Source organism: Chiroxiphia lanceolata, chromosome 7 (assembly GCF_009829145.1).
Source record: "Chiroxiphia lanceolata isolate bChiLan1 chromosome 7, bChiLan1.pri, whole genome shotgun sequence".
NCBI lineage: Eukaryota > Metazoa > Chordata > Aves > Passeriformes > Pipridae > Chiroxiphia > Chiroxiphia lanceolata.
The window spans coordinates 888,832-905,258 of record NC_045643.1 but is presented as its reverse complement, the minus strand read 5'-3'; the positions used below and the strand labels follow the sequence as shown (position 1 = coordinate 905,258).

General features: G+C 47.3%; 1 protein-coding gene across 7 annotated transcripts in view; it reads left to right on the top strand.

Moving 5' to 3' along the window:
• COL6A3 (collagen type VI alpha 3 chain) overlaps positions 1 to 16,427 on the top strand; it is a 61,059-nt gene that overhangs the window by 23,170 nt on the left and 21,462 nt on the right. For 6 of the 7 annotated variants that reach the window (XM_032694064.1, XM_032694062.1, XM_032694061.1 and 3 more), the window contains 16 exons: positions 170 to 736; positions 3,424 to 4,044; positions 5,145 to 5,744; positions 6,315 to 6,917; positions 7,329 to 7,931; positions 9,881 to 10,227; positions 10,714 to 10,792; positions 11,133 to 11,278; positions 12,696 to 12,788; positions 13,259 to 13,312; positions 14,205 to 14,276; positions 15,171 to 15,197; positions 15,315 to 15,359; positions 15,466 to 15,519; positions 15,672 to 15,734; positions 16,128 to 16,193. In XM_032694064.1, coding sequence (XP_032549955.1) covers positions 170 to 736; positions 3,424 to 4,044; positions 5,145 to 5,744; positions 6,315 to 6,917; positions 7,329 to 7,931; positions 9,881 to 10,227; positions 10,714 to 10,792; positions 11,133 to 11,278; positions 12,696 to 12,788; positions 13,259 to 13,312; positions 14,205 to 14,276; positions 15,171 to 15,197; positions 15,315 to 15,359; positions 15,466 to 15,519; positions 15,672 to 15,734; positions 16,128 to 16,193 — 4,040 coding nt within the window. The remainder of the gene's footprint in view (positions 1 to 169; positions 737 to 3,423; positions 4,045 to 5,144; positions 5,745 to 6,314; positions 6,918 to 7,328; positions 7,932 to 9,880; positions 10,228 to 10,713; positions 10,793 to 11,132; positions 11,279 to 12,695; positions 12,789 to 13,258; positions 13,313 to 14,204; positions 14,277 to 15,170; positions 15,198 to 15,314; positions 15,360 to 15,465; positions 15,520 to 15,671; positions 15,735 to 16,127; positions 16,194 to 16,427) is intronic. The other variant, XM_032694065.1, reaches the window with a different exon arrangement.

Here is a 16,427-nt window from a genome sequence, read left to right as displayed (position 1 = left end):
TAAGTCAAAGGGGCTGTTTAATCCTGTAGACTTTGAATACTTTGGTAAATGAGAATATTGAAAGATTGAAACCCAGCTGACTTGTAGAGAAGTTTCTAGGTTGATGTGTAAGGAGAAAAATGCCTTCATATCTCTTTTCCCCCTCTTTTCATTTGTGAATTTATTCTAGAAAGCAAGAAAGATATTTTATTCCTGATTGATGGCTCAGCCAACCTCTTGGGTAGCTTTCCTGCCGTCCGGGATTTTGTACACAAAGTCATTTCTGACCTGAACGTGGGTGCTGATGCCACACGAGTGGCAGTAGCTCAATTCAGTGACACCATCCAAGTTGAATTTGACTTTGCCGAATACACGTCTAAGCAAGATATGCTTCTCAAAGTGAAAAGGATGAAGATTAAAACTGGGAAGCAACTGAACATTGGAGCCGCGCTTGATGAAACTATAAGGAGGCTGTTCGTCAAGGAAGCTGGAAGCAGGATCGAAGAAGGGGTTCCTCAGTTTTTGGTCCTCCTCGCTGCTGGGAGATCAACTGATGATGTGGAGGAACCATCAGATGTTCTGAAGCAAGCTGGAGTTTTGACCTTTGCTATCAAAGCCAAAAACGCCGACCTTGTAGAGCTGGAAAGGATCGTTTCCGCCCCTCAATTCATTGTGAACGTCGAGTCCCTGTCTCGGATTTCAGAGTTTCAGCCAAACATAGTGAACCTGTTGAAAACTGTCCAGCTTCAGCCAACAGGTATAGGGAGCCCTGGGGTTTCCAAGAAGCTGAAAGAAATTACTTACCTGCCCCATCTCAATTGGCAACTGAGGCATTTGGGTCTGTTGGTGTTTGAAACGATTATGTAGAAACTGCTATTGCACTTAGATTTTCCTCTCCTCAGACCCTGATCCAGCAAAGTATTAATGTTCAAATTGAATTTTAAAGATAAGTAAGGAAAAGGCCTTTTGTTCAGCTGGAAGAGCTGCAGTTGGTGCTGTTACATGGGTACAAAACTGAAATAAGAAGGATTCATTGCCTCAGAGGCAGTGTGGTAATTGATGTGCAATGCTGACCAAGGGCTAGAAGAAGCAGATGCAGGCTTGTCTTGATTTCTTTTTCCATCCTCCCTTTTCTGGAGGAGTGGTAGGGCGTAAGGAGCACTGCAGAGCACTGGATTCACTCTTGCTCTGTTGTTTCTTACAGGATATGATGGCAGTTTCTAGATTTTGTTCCTACACACCAATAAATTAGATGCTCTTGACTCTATTATGGTTGAAGCTCAGTAGATGAGATGGATTAATTGAAGAATATTAAAAAAAGAATCATAAAGAGGATCACACTGCCACAATTATAAATTCAGTCTGTGGTGCTGGAAATTATGAATGTACAGCTGTGTGATTTCCTGAGGCAGCCCTAATTTGAGCATTACCTTGTCTTCAAACAGGGGGGGGAGACAAGGAAAAGTGTAATAACATCCACATCATCTCTTCAAAAAAGTCCTGAGCAGATGGACTTAGAATCATAGAAACATAAAAAAGAAATAGGCCTGGAAGGGACCTCAAAGTGCCATCTGCTACATGCCCTTGCCCCCAACAGGATCTTCTTGTCCAGAACCAGCTGACATTGGTCTAATCTGTTCTGGAAACCCTCTGGTGGAGATTTCCCAGCCTCCATAATCAATCTGTTCAATCCCTTTGATCTATATCACTAAACATTTTCCCTTAATGTCAAACTTCTGCCTCCTTAGTCACAGTTTAAGCCTTTTACATCTCCTTGAACTCGAGAAGGATACAGATGTCAGCTCGCTCCCGTGTTTTGAGTGCCATGCATGTCTTGTCTCTGTCTTCATGTCACCAGCTCTGTACCCAGCTCATTCAATCTACCCTGGTAGGCCTTGTAGATCTTTTTCTGCATTTTCACCCTTTCCTCTCCAACATCAGTCTGCTCCAAATGACCAGAGTGCAGCAGTGGCATCCCCTGGTCATCTCTTACCCCACTCTTTCCATGCAGTTTCATTACCCTTCTCGTATTTGTGCAGCTTCTTCCTCAGCAAAGACTTGTGCAGCTAGTGCTCTTGAATTCCACCCTCCCTTTTCAAACCATTTGTGTCATGTCAAGATCATTTTGAATCCCTTGGACCACCAAGGACTATTAATAATCGTGCTATTAGCTCACTGATAGCTGCATCCACCCCCTTTTCCTAGTTTTCTTGGCTAAAAGAGAGACACTTCATTAGAGTGTCCATATTTTTTCTTCTTTATCCACTACCTAGACACTTTTAATAGGACTTTTTCCTGGTCCTGAATTTTAGAGGAAGTATATGAAATTGGGACACACCAGGCAATGTCTGCTCCCTCTTCCCACCTATATTAATGTTCTGGTCCTATGCATTAATCCACCAGGTTTCCAACACTCCTCTTAAATAATAAATTTGATCTGAAGTCTGCATTAAGAATTCAACCGCCCTTGTTATTTCTTTATATGTCTAGCATTCATAAAGCAGATATTTAAGATTTTCTTCAGAGAGACAGATCATGTTCCTGCCAAGATATTTTGGGAATGCTGTCCAGCAGTTGATGTGTTTGAGAGCCAGGGGTGTTTTCTGCTTGGTTAAGCCAAAGCTTTGCAATTCTGCTGATCAGTAGCAGAATCCATCAATAATTCTCTGATCTTTGACAATTCATGGTCTTGGAGGTTTTCCTTTTTTTTTTTTTTTTTTTTTAAAAAAGAATGTTTGGTCACAATTAACTTTTCTTTTTTCCTGCCTGAAAATAGTAAAAAAAAAAAACCAAGCAAAAAGACCCCAAAACAAACAAACAAACAACAAACTTCCCCCCTCCAATATCTAACATTTTAGAAGATCATTTCAGCGTTTTCAGCTGGATGTCCATTCCAGCAATTTCTTATTTTTATTCTGGGCATGTGCAGAAGTATTTATTTCTGAGTCCAGTGGTGCCTCAGAAAAGCTCTTCTCTCCCTCTCTTCACCATCTCCCCGTGAGCACTCCCTGCAATATGTCATTTCATCCAGAGACTCAGAGTTTGCTGCGAGCAAAATATTCCTGATGCCCCAGATTCCTCCTGCATATTGCAAAGCCAAATATCAACTTCCCAGCTCCCTTGGGAGCAGTTGGTTTCTCCCAGCCTCAGGTAGGAGATGGCACCCAGAGTCCCTTTGCATCCTATTTCCTATGAATCTATGATTCTATGACCCGGTGGGTAAGGCATGGCATCCACTGCACTGTGGTTTCCACCAACTTCCACCCATCTGCCTCTTCACCAGGGATTGCATCCAATGGCAAAGGAACCGAACCACTTGTCCTGACACCTCGCTTTCCCCTCCCCAAGCTTTTGTACTCCTTTGGTTCGATGTACGCGGAGAATATTAATCACTGCAAAACAGCATCTCACTTATTCCCCCCTTCCCTTACTTGTCTCAAACAGTAGTTGAGAGAGGTGAGAAGAAGGATGTGGTGTTTCTAATCGATGGCTCGGATGGTGTCAGAAGAGGTTTCCCTTTACTGAAGACCTTTGTCCAAAGAGTTATTGAAAGCCTGGACATCGGTCGTGACAAGGTCCGTGTCGCTGTCGTACAGTACAGCAACATCATACAACCTGAGTTCTTGCTCGACACCCACGAGGACAAAGCGGATCTCATCAGTGCCATCCAGGAGCTGAAGGTTATGGGAGGATCTCCTCTGAACACTGGAGCAGCCCTCGACTATCTCATCAGGAATGTGTTCACGGTGTCGAGTGGCAGCAGGATAGCAGAGGGCGTCCCACAGTTCCTGATTCTGCTGACTGCTGACCGGTCCCAGGACGACGTGAGGAGGCCCTCAGTGGTCCTGAAGACGAGTGGCACGGTGCCCTTCGGCATTGGGATTGGAAATGCTGACCTCACAGAACTGCAGACCATTTCCTTCCTACCGGATTTTGCTATCTCTGTTCCCGACTTCAGCCAGCTGGATTCTGTGCAGCAGGTCGTCTCGAACAGAGTCATCCGGCTGACCAAGAAAGAGATAGAGTCACTTGCCCCTGATCTGGTTTTTACATCTCCCAGCCCAGGTGAGAAGATGTTTGTGTCTGCACCAAGAGCCAGCAGCAAAATATGATGTTTAGTAACATCATGGTTGCAACACAAACCGAGAAAAGCAAAGATGGTCACGGCTATGACTCCCAGTCAATCTTGGTCTCACTGTTGGTGCATTACTTAGGGGTGGTAGGAGCTGTGTAATTAAGCTGAGCCGCCTTTAAGCCCAGTCTCTCAAGGTGGTCCACACTATATCCACATGAAAGACCCAAAAAGTGAATGGATTTTAAATCCATGCTATTCCTTCTGGAATGGAAATTGCATCATTTAGATGCTACAGGAACACTGTCACACTACTGTAAGTCAAGGTCAGCTCTCTGCTATATGTAAGACATGCTGATTTTTCTTATATTTGCCTCCCTCATTCACCAGGGGAAGGGAAATTTGAAGTGGGCAACGGGAAAAGGATCAGATCTTCCATTTCTGGTCTCACCTCGGAATGAAATACAGCCAGTGTATGCCTGAGATGAAGAGTAACCCAGATCAGTCCCTTAGCAGTTCACCATCCTACTCTGTCTGTTCCTAAGCCAGACCACCTTCCTCTATCCTCATTTATCAGTGAGATATACTGTGATAATTCAAGCTCTGACCTGAATTACCACTGCAAAAAATACTTAATTAGGAATCAAAAAGTCATCCTGGAAAGGCAGAAGCTGAGAGAATAATAGGATAGAAACTTTCCTAGAGGACAAACCCAAAGAAAGAGGGGTAGTTCTGAGTGTAAAACCATCCCAGGCTGCCTAGCAACCTGCCCTGAGTAAGGACTATCACCAGGATATGTTTCCGTGGGTGGACATCCCACAAGGAATTATTGTTCCAAGTGTCCCCTGCTCCCTCTTGCTTCCTTTGCTCTGGAAGTTGCTGTTCTTGCTCCCCCGGGGATGTGCCTAGCAGACTGGCCCTGTCTCTGTCTTGGACCCAGAGCTGCCTGCTGGGGCTCCCAGGAGATAATCACAGGCAACGGGTCAAGGAGCATCCTCCCCATGGCCAAAGGCAGTGGTGTAGATGACGAGCTTAGCTGCTTTCCATGAGCAATGCCTGGTGCACCTTCTGACCACTGCCTTCTCTCCCGCAGCGGGTGTGAGGAGGGACGTTGTGTTCATGGTGGACGGCTCCCGCTACGCCGCCCAGGAGTTCTACCTGATCCGCGACCTCATCGGGAGGATAGTGAACAACCTGGACGTGGGCATTGACACCACCAGGATCTCGGTGGTCCAGTTCAGCGAGCATCCCCACGTGGAGTTCCTGCTCAACACCCACTCCACCAAGGACGAGGTGCAGAGCGCTGTGAGGCAGCTGCGGTCCAAGGGTGGCCAGCAGGTGAACGTGGGGGAGGCCCTTGAGTTTGTGGCAAAGACCATCTTCACCCGGCCCTCCGGGAGCCGCATAGAGGAGGGCGTCCCTCAGTTTTTGATCATCCTCTCCTCCCGCAAGTCCGACGATGACTTCGAGAATCCGTCGCTCCAAGTCAAACAAGTGGGGGTGGCACCTATGATGATAGCAAAGAATGTGGATACTGAGGAGATGGTACAGATTTCCCTTAGTCCTGATTATGTATTCCAAGTCTCCAGCTTCCAGGAACTGCCCAGCCTCGAGCAGAAGCTGCTGACTCCTATTGAAACCCTGACTGTGGACCAAATCAGGCAGCTGCTGGGAGATGTGCAACCCCCCATAGGTAAGGTGCTGTCAGCACTGGCTGTCTCCAAGTTGCTACTCAAGTAAATGTTGCCCAAAAAGCCTTCCCTTAAGTTGAGGTTTTCCTTAGACAAAAGCAAATGTGCAGCACATGTACAGTCTTGGAAGGAAACTTTCGGATAGGTGGAAATTCTACTCAAGTACCTAAAATACATTATAACTTACAATTTTCAAGTCAATACGTTGCCTATTTTGGTTTTCAATTCAAATTCTGCAATGTGTACAGTTGCCTATTCCCATCTAGCAGCTCTCTAGGAAACAGACATAAAGCTGGAAACATTGACAAATCCAGATTAGAGCATTAATGAACAAAACAGATAAGGCTCTAAGTGATGCATGCTTCAAATATCAGACAGACTGTTAGCACACACATGCCCACTTGCACACAAGCCCTTTTTGAGAGGTCCCCTGGAACACCATGACTAAAATTGGCTAAAATGTGCTGTGTGGCTTTACCTCACACGAGAGCAGATAGCGCAGAAATCCTCCAGCAAAGCTTCAACAAAAGCTTGGCACACCAGTAATTTCCTCTCTTCTTGCTTCCCCGCAGATATTTCTGGTGAGGAAAAGGACATTGTCTTCCTCATTGACAGCTCGGACAGCGTTAGGCCTGAGGGGCTTGCTCACATTCGGGATTTCATCAGCAGGATTGTTCAGCAGCTGGAAGTGGGGCCAAACAAAGTGCGAATCGGGGTGGTACAGTTCAGCAATAATGTCTTTCCTGAGTTCTACCTGAAGACCCACAAGTCCAAAAATGCTGTCCTGCAAGCCATCCGCCGTTTGAGGCTTAGAGGGGGCTCCCCCCTGAACGCTGGCAAAGCCCTGGACTACGTGGTGAAGAACTACTTCATCAAGTCTGCGGGGAGCAGGATAGAAGATGGAGTGCCCCAGCACCTCGTCGTCATCCTCGGAGACCGGTCCCAGGATGACGTGAACAGGCCTGCTAATGTGATCACCTCAACAAACATCAAACCCCTGGGTGTTGGAGCCAGGAATGTGGACAGGGACCAGCTGCAGATCATTACCAACGATCCTGAGCGCGTGCTTGTGGTACAGGACTTCACAGGACTCTCAACTTTAGAAAAGAGGGTACAGAGGATCCTTGAAGAGCTTCCAATACCTACAACAGAAACACCTGGACCATTCTTGCCTGGTAAGGCTGCTATTCTTCCTGTAGACTTTTCTGAACAGAGCACAGATTGTATCTGTACAAAATGAAAATGATTCCATGATTACACCTTTTGATTCCCATCCCTTTAATCACATTGATAAAAAGAACACTTTGAAACACATTTTGCTGAGCGTAGGAAAGAACGGAATTAAATTAGAAAGGAGATAAGGGTGTCTATCACAAAAACAAGTAATGCTGTATGAAGTGTTATACAAAATATTTCTTCTTGTGTGGATGTAAAATCCTGCCAAGGGTCGATGAAACTAAAATGGTAGAAAGGAGAGAGAAACTTTACCTTGCAAAGTGATGCTTCACAAAGCACTAAGCCACTTAAATATTATAGATGCTGCAAACAATTGTTAACAACTGTGTTTGCTTTGTGATTTTTTTCAGGAGGTAAAAAGCAGGCTGACATTGTGTTTTTGCTGGATGGCTCCATCAATCTGGGGAGAGATAACTTCCAAGAAGTTCTTCAGTTTGTCTACTCTGTGGTGGACGCCATTTATAGGGATGGGGACTCTATCCAGGTAGGCCTGGCCCAGTACAACTCAGATGTCACCGACGAGTTCTTCCTCAAGGACTACTCCACCAAACCTCAGATTTTAGATGCGATCAACAAAGTCATCTACAAAGGCGGGCGAGTGGCAAACACCGGCGCAGCCATCAAGCACATCCAGGAAAGACACTTTGTGAAGGAGGCCGGCAGCCGAATCGACCAGAGGGTGCCCCAGATCGCCTTCATCGTCACGGGTGGGACGTCCACGGATGATGGGCCGAGGGCCTCCCAGGAAATCACGCAGAAAGGCGTAAAGGTATTCGCAGTGGGCGTGAGAAACATTGACCTGAAGGAAGTCAGCATGTTGGCCAGCGAGAGCGCCATGAGCTTCAGAGCATCCACAGCCCAGGAGCTGTCTGAGCTCAATGAGCAGGTCCTGGTCACGCTGGAAGCCGCTATGGAGGAGACACTGTGCCCAGGAGTAACAGAGGTGACAAGAGGTAAGCACAATTCTTTTGTAATGTGCTGAGGTCGTTCCCAAGGGTGGCTTTAAATATCCAAAGTGTTTTGATGGACTTATCCATTCTACTCTTGTGCTTTGCCTACAGCCTGAGGTGCAGCATGGGCTCGTTCCTCCTTCATGAGTGTGGTGGGGGACCGCCAACCTTTGGTACAAGAGCTACCTGTTTGTGTGTGTAACGTGATGTAGCATCACCACAGAGGTGCCATCGTGGTGAAATTCATTTCAGATGTGACAGTCAGGCACTAAATCACTGGCCTCCTATCACTGTCTCAGAGGGGGTCCTTTATTTAGCTGCCTTTGGACTGAGTCTCACCACCTTTCTCCCAGATGTGTAGGGACATGATAACAGTATCATCTTAACAGACAAACTTATTTAGTGCCAAAATGAAAAGTGATGGTCCTTGTTTTGCCCTTGGTGTCTATTACAAGCTAATTGGACTTCTTGGCCATTCGGGCATACAGAGTGTGCTGGAAATCACAGAATCATAGAATTCTAAAATGGTTTGGGTTGGAAGGGACCCCAAAGATCATATAGTTCCAACCTCCCTGTCATAGGACACCTTCTGGTAGACGAGGTTGCTCCAAGCATCATCCAACCTGGCCTTGAACAGTTCCAGAAATGGGGCAAACTGTGCCAGTGCCTCACCAGGAAGAATTTCTTCCCAATATCCCATCTAACCCTGCCCTCTGGCAGTGGGAAGCCATTCCCCCTTGCCCTGTCACTCCATGCCCTTGCCCAAAGTCCTTCTCCAGCTCTCTCATAAACCCTTTAGGCACTAGAGGGGGAAAACAATTTTTCTTGCCAGACCATCCAGGGTGCCCACTGGATCTCACAACACGTACATGGGAAAAAAACAGTGTGTGAGTGGTTGTAGGCTAAGGTAGAATTGCCTTAAGAGGGAATCCCATGGTTCGGCTGCTTCAGAAGCCACGCAGGGGAATTGCGGTGAGTAAGTGAGCTGGTATTGCTGTCAGATCTGACTCCCAGCAGCTGGTTTTACTTACTACATTACAGCCAGTCCTACTCCCAGCACGACTGAACACGGCTCAGCCCTCTGGCATTGAGCAGAGGCGCCTCCTGAACCGCTGGAGAAGCTGGAGAGCCACAGCAGCCCTGAGCTGAGCAGCAGCTCCAGCTGAGAATGAAAACTGAGTGCAGGGAAAAGCAAACCACTGCTGGTGGTAACCAGGAGCACTTCCCAAGTGCAGCAGCAGTGGGACTAATATCAAAGAGAATTCAAACACCTCCCTGTTTGAAAGCCTATGTAGGAGAAGAAGATGTTAAATCCTGAGGAAAGGCATCCAGCAGCCTGATTTCCCCATGCTCCAGACCAAAGGGCAACTTGGTAGCTGCAGGGTGATTCCACACCCCCACTAAATATTCCAGAAGAAAGACAGACTGTGCATCACCTTGTTGGCTTGGGCTGAACATCTTCAAATCCTGTTTCTTCTCTAATTCCCAGCTATCTCATATAAATCCTAGCTACACCTTTCAGGGATTTGGGATCAGTTACCTGGTTGTCACCTCCCTCTGCATCCCTGAGGCTGGAGGACTGTCACTCCAAGCACGGGCAAAGGGTGTAGGTACACTGTGCAAGTACTGACAGGTTTTCATGCAGTGGAAAAAAAGGAGCAGTCTTGGCTGCCTGGTGAAAATGAAAATCTCTCTTGGACTTGATTTAGGCAGCTCCTCCCAATGAAAAGAAAAAGAAAAAAAGAAAAAAAGTTAAAATGAATTAAAGACAAATTTTTTCAGGTTGCTATGATGAAAGGAAATAGAAGGTGCTTGTGTATCAAGTGGTGGCAGTTCTTGATGCAGAATGTCTTCACTAGTGACTAAAAGAGTGACTGAAAAAGCCATCACTTGAAAAACAGTCATCACATTGCTCAATGATGCTCTTCTCTCTCTCTGCATTTCCCTTTCAGACTGTGACTTGGATGTGATACTTGGCTTTGATGTCACGGATGTTGGGCCCGGCCAAAATATATTCAATTCCCAGAGAGGTCTGGAGTCACGGGTCGAGTCCGTGCTGAACAGGATAACGCAGATGCAGAGGATCAGCTGCACCGGCAACCAGGCACCCAACGTCAGGGTGGCCATCATGGCCCAGGCGCAGGGGGGGCCCGTGGAGGGACTGGACTTCTCCGAGTACCAGCCCGAGCTGTTCGAGCGGTTCCGGGACATGCGCAGCCGCGGGCCCTACGTCCTCACGGCGGACACGCTGAGATCCTACCTCAGCAAGTTCAGATCCTCGCCCTCCGGCAGCACCAAGGTCAGTCAAATCCAAGGCCACTGGGGGGGGTGTTGGCCAGGGAAGCTGGCTTCTGGTGTATTTAAAAAAAAAAAAGCGACTGTAAACTCATAATGATTTTTTAAAAATTATTCGTTAAATAAGTAAATTTATTCACCGTAAATTGGGTCACCTAAACCCTGCCTGTTTCCTGCGCTCGCACTTCGTTGTCAGGGTCCTTTCCTGACAGGTGATTGAGCATCGCTGCAGCCAGTGCCCATGACCACTGCTTGGCTGCAAACTATTGCTCTCCAAATATTTCCCTGATCATGCTCTAGCAACAAACACCTGCATGAGACAATGTGCGGGAACCTGGCACAGAAATCCTTGGAAAAAACATGGCCTGGAAAAGGCACAGCAGTTCCTCCATCTCCTCTCAGATGAAGCATCCCCTGGAAAAAAGGCCCTTCAGGTTGCACTTTGATTGTGTTTCTGAAACTTTCTGATATAAACTTATTTCTCTCCCAGGTCATAATCCATTTTACTGATGGTGCAGATGACCCAATAAGTCAGCTGGAAGCTGCTTCATCTACTTTGCATGAAGAAGGTAAACCTTTTACTCTTCAAGGCAGTGATTATAGTCCATGTTTACATGTGGCCCATCTTACCCCCATTTCTCATGAATCCACTGGCTTTGGGCAGTAAGGAATAAGGCTTTCATGAGTTCTACAGGCATTGCTGTTCTTCACTGCCTTCCTGTGATATTTAGCTGCCTGCAGCCACCTAAGCACGTGGGTAACTCTCACTGAATGTGCCCGTTCTCAGTCGCATAAGCTCCTTTTGCAATCAGAGAGGTGGATAAGGATGTGTCATCACCAGGGAGGGTGTGCAGGCTCTGCAGAGCACCTCGCCCCATCCCAAAGCCCCCTCTGCTTCCCCCCTCTCAGGTGTCAGCGCTCTCATCTTCGTCGGGCTGGACCGAGTGAGCAATTTTGACAGAGTGATGCAGCTGGAGTTCGGCCGTGGGTTCACCTACAACAGACCTCTCAGAGTTAATCTGCTGGACCTGGATTTCGAGCTGGCAGAGCAGCTCGTAAGTAACTTGGCACAGGCAGCGCTGCCTTGTAATGCTGGAGGGAAGCCCACGGCTGGATCTCCTGCAGGGCTGAACCGTGGCTGAATTACACCCTCTTGGCTCTGCTCCTCCCCCCTCCCTACCATACGTCAGCTCTTCTTACAGATGCCACAGCAAGCAAAGGGAAGAGCAGATCATGGCGCTGCCTGGTCTCCTACTGCTCCAGACGAGTGGGATGGGATAAGACACCATCAAAAGCTGCCGTGCCAAAAATCTGCCCTCTGCCTATATTTATACTGTTGGGGTTTTTAACTTTATGGTAGCGCCCTGTCATACCCGGCCAGTATTAAAGCTTCTTGCAGAAGCACTGCTTTCTAGGTTTCTTTCCCCAAGCTGATTCCGTTTAGTTAGTTTCTACTTAATATTTACGTAATCCGAAAAAGCAAACAAACAGTAAGTCACTGTATTTCAGACGTGCTTTTGACAGACAAAGGAGTTATCCTTTCAGGTCCCTGTCAATCCAACCCATTCCATGATTCTTTCTTCTTCAAGATTTACTGCCCTCCCATATACATAGACCCTCTTGAATCTGTTGATTATTTGCTCTCAACCTTGGAATGTCCAGTTCCCCCCAGTTTCTCATCTGCTACCAGCATGGTTGAGGACCTTTTGCAGTAGATTTAATAAGACTGAGCTTAACCACTGATCCCTGTGGTAATCTTGCTAAGCCCTTCTCCGCACATCAAAGTGCAGCCACTTGGGAGTGAACCTTGGGTTTTGGGATAAAAGCTAGTCTTCAGCCCATCCCCAAGTAATTCAGCCTAGGAAAACCCTTCCAAAATGTAAATGTGCAAAGCTGGCAGGAAACATTTGCAGCCAGCAATGTACTTGGCAATGAAAGTGATTTTTTTTTTTCTTTCCGCCGGATGATGCAAAAACCAGCTGCAATTTCTCTGAGCCCATATCTTCCTTTTGATTTTTTTTTTCTCTTTACTATATACTCACAAATGGTTCTCAGCCTGCATATTGCTGGTGAGCTACTCCCTGCCACAACTTTCTTGTGGTCTATTCCACAACCTGGATTGGTTTCTTTGGAGCTGAGATTTCTCTCTTCAGTGACAGGCGCTGCTCTGGGGACTGGTCTCCTACTAAATGCACTCTATGAATTCTGCCCCACACAGTTCCCATTTAAACCATCCTTCTGATGTCCAAAATATAGTGTTGGCTTCTTCTTCCTAACCACATAACCTAACCAGTCTGCCAATGCACACCTCCCTCTCTTGCTGTCGGGGGTGTTTCAAGGCAGAGTGACCCCAAAATGCTGCTGGGTCAACGTTATGTTTGTCACAGGAGCAGTTCCACAGCCTTGCCGGAGTTATGGGGCTCTGCCAAGTTTCTTACATCTTCGTGTTGTGTCCTGTGTTGTTTGCTGCAGGACAACATTGCAGAGAGGACGTGCTGCAAGGTCCCGTGCAAGTGTTCAGGACAGAGAGGGGACAGAGGTTTGCCAGGCCGCATAGGACCAAAGGTGGGTCATTTCACCTGGGGATAAAGGGCCCCTGTGCAAGGGACCCTGGTGGTGATGGGTGAGGGATGGGCAGGTTGTAGTGGATGATGTTAACGAGGGGATCATCTCCACCCACAGTGGGTGATGTTAACAAGGGGATCATCTCCACCCACAATGGGTGATGTTAACGAGGGGGTCATCCCTCATTTTAAAACTGACCCTGGGCCATGCACGGGGGTTGAGAGCTGCTCTTCTTCCCTTTCCTCACAGCCTCTGTGCTGTAAAACATCCAAGAGGGCAGGGAGGAGTGGCTGGAGGGAGGAGGCGAAGCATCTTTTGGAACAATTTCAGGACATCAAAAGGAGATGGTTTCTCTCATTAACTTGTTTACACAGATGACCAAGTAGCTGCTTTGTGAAAATCTAGGGAAATCTGGAATATCAATCACAGAACTATGAAAGAAATGCATAATCCTCTCTGTTGTCTTCTAGGGTGTCACAGGTGATCTTGGATACGGGGGCTATCCTGGTGATGAAGGAGGACCGGTGAGTGGTTGTCCCTGCTCAAGCAGGGACCTCACTATAGCAAAGCATTTGGAGGCTTTTCCACTAAATATTTTCTGCTGGGGATGTGGGTGTGGATTAGAAGAGACAGAAAGCAGAACTTTGAGGTCCCCCCTCCCAACAGCCTGAGTAGCAACTCAGGTCCCAGCTGCTCCCGGGATAAAGTCAGTCAGAAGCTTCTTGAGAGCTGGAGAAGCATGATGGAGGGAAGAACTCCCATTACTTGATGTGACCCGGGTCTGTGCTGTTTCTCCAAGGCAAATAAAATCCCCAGCTTCATCAAAGCTGCAGCCTATGCCAAAGTTTTCCTGCAGCTGAAAGGTTTGAGTTAGTCCAAGGATAGAACCAAGAGGGGTGTTTCCATCACATGGCAGACAACATGAGTCCCATGACTTCTTACTAGCACTGCTTCATCCAAACTCTTCATGAATCCCACATCACCCCTGTAATAAACATCCCCGAGGCATCACTCCTGGGAGGTGAAGCTGAGGCCAATGGCACAGGCTGGAGCCAAGTGCTGCAGTGAGACACTGCGTGCAAGGCAATGTTTTCCTGGGGCCTGGAGGTCAGGGTGGGATTAGACGCCTATGCAGAGCTCTGGGGGTTTCATCTCGTCATTTTATTTTTGAAAGAGAAGTTTTATAAAGCTCTTTCATAGCTGAGAGTTTGGGAAGGATGTTTCTCTCCCAGTGACAAAGACTTGCAGGTGGTTTCTATGTGAGGAACGCTGCGGGCAGGAGACGATGGGGTGATCAGGCAAAACCTGATGTTCCATTTGCTCCTGTGCCTCCAAGCCACCTCCTGTGGCAGTTAACCACAGAAACTCGCTTAGCAGGCAAACCCTGACCATTGCTTTTCCCCCTACATGCAATAGGGTGAGCGTGGACCACCGGGTGTGAACGGGACACAAGGTTTCCAGGGATGTCCCGGGCACAGAGGAACGAAGGTATGTGTGGCACCAGCCTGCACAGAGCAGACCCAGAGTCCAGTGGGTGGGAATCCACCAAGGGCAACTCCTGCTGCTTTAGAAGGTCACACAACAGCTGCCATGTCCATTCCAGTGGTGGTGTCCACCTGGCCAAGCACCGAGGCTTTCAGCACGAGTCGTGGCTTTAGTGTTGCTGTGAAGAGCAAAAAGGAAGCCCAGAGACACCCAGGCTCAATCTAAGACAAGGCTGATCTATTTTCTGCAGTCTGGCTCTGGGGGAAAGATTTGGGAAGAGATGGATCTGTTCTTAACACCAAAAAGTGGCTCAGAGCTGGGACAGTGTGTGGATGGAGACAAGTGAGCCATGGCTGCGGCTTTAAAGAGGAACCTTGAGCTAATTGTTCAGAACAGCAGCCAGAAAAGGTGGGGAAACATATAATATTTATGGGAAATATTCAGTGAAATTAAAGGGATGTTTCCTACCATTTGCTCTGACCACAAGATCCTCTGTCAGGGAGAAAAGGAGTGCATGAACCAAGCCCATTAGTTGCAGCTGAGATACTGAGTCTCTTTAAAAATCTGTCCAGCCTTGTCAAAGGCACCAGGACTGGCTCTAGATTAATATAAAAATGGATGCAGGGAGAAAAAAAAGTCAGTGGAGAAAGAGTTGTGGCTAAGGAGTGAGCTACTTTACTGGATGAGCTGGATTAACCCCACGATCCACATATTTTATCTTGGCACAAGACTTGAGGAGGCAGCTGAAGAAAAATATTGGCGTAAGAGGAAATAGGCAAAGTCTTGCCCTGGTCCTGGCTCTGGGTCTGCCATCAAGCCCAGCTCTCCTTTCTCCCCCACTTCCCATGGCAATGAACTGGACAAAAATGGAGTAACTCCCTTTTCTGATCTCTTTAGGGTTCTCGGGGATTCCCAGGAGAGAAGGTAGGGAGCTATTTCCTCACGCCACGGCGGTGAGCATGAATGTATGGACACATCAGGATCCCCCTCCCTGTTCCCTTTTCCCTCAGTGAGCATTTGCCCTTTACCTCTCTTCCACAGGGTGAACTGGGAGAAATGGGCCTGGATGGTATTGATGGAGAAGAGGTCAGTCATTTTAATTGCTTTGCTCCTTATAACAAGATGATTCAGTGAAGCGTTTAAGGAGCACTTTGGAAGTGGCAAATATGCTAAAATATTTTTCTTTTTTTAGGGAGACAAGGGTTTGCCTGGCTCCTCTGGAGAGAAGGGATACCCCGGCAGGAGGGTAGGCTTTAATCACAGTGGGGCTAAGGGATGGTGTCAAGGTGGATTTGAGCCAGGGGAGGGGGGAAAGCCATCACACTGCCCTCAGGGATGAGGGCCTGATGCTTTTGACAGGCAAGGGCTGCTCTCCCAACCCTCTGTGTCTTCCTGCAGGGTGATAAGGGAGTTAAAGGTGAACGAGGAGAGCGAGGTGACCGCGGGGTCCGTGGAGATCCGGTAAATACTGCTGAGACATCTGCTTGATTTTCCACCCACTCCCCACCACTCCTGGGGGTCATCAGCTCAGGCTTATTAAATGGTGCTTGACAGTGGCAGGTCCAGTGACAGAGCAGAACTGGGAGGTGACATGTGGGCACCACATGCCTCTTGATACCAACCTGTCAATCACTGTTTCACTATATTAAAATCCCCCTTCCTCCCCTTCTTCGGTATTATTACTTCTGCCTTGAAAAGCTGTGTCTGACTGAAAACAGCAATAATACTTCATCTATTTCAGTCAAAAAAGAAAAAAAAAGAAAAGTTGGTCCTGAGCTCTAGCAGAGCAGTTTATGATGCCTGATTTTCATGTCCCATTTACACAGATGTTTCTCATTGCTCTGTTGCTTTCAGGGAGATTCAGGAGCTGATAACACTCAACGGGGATCCAGAGGCCAAAAGGGTGAAATTGGACCAATGGTAAAATTTCTTTGCTGTCTTGTGTTGTTTTTTGTTTTTTACAATAGGATGGGAAAGAGAAAGTATGAAAAAAGGGTGCTGTCAAAACCGTGCAGGTTTTAAACTCATCATGCCTTGTCAGATGGAATGGGGGTTTTTCCACTAGAAAATGTTTCTGGTTTGCAACTTTCTCTGTGAAGATGTCAGTTTAGAAGATGTTTTGTGTAAAAGGTACCTTTTCAAAAAAAATTGTTA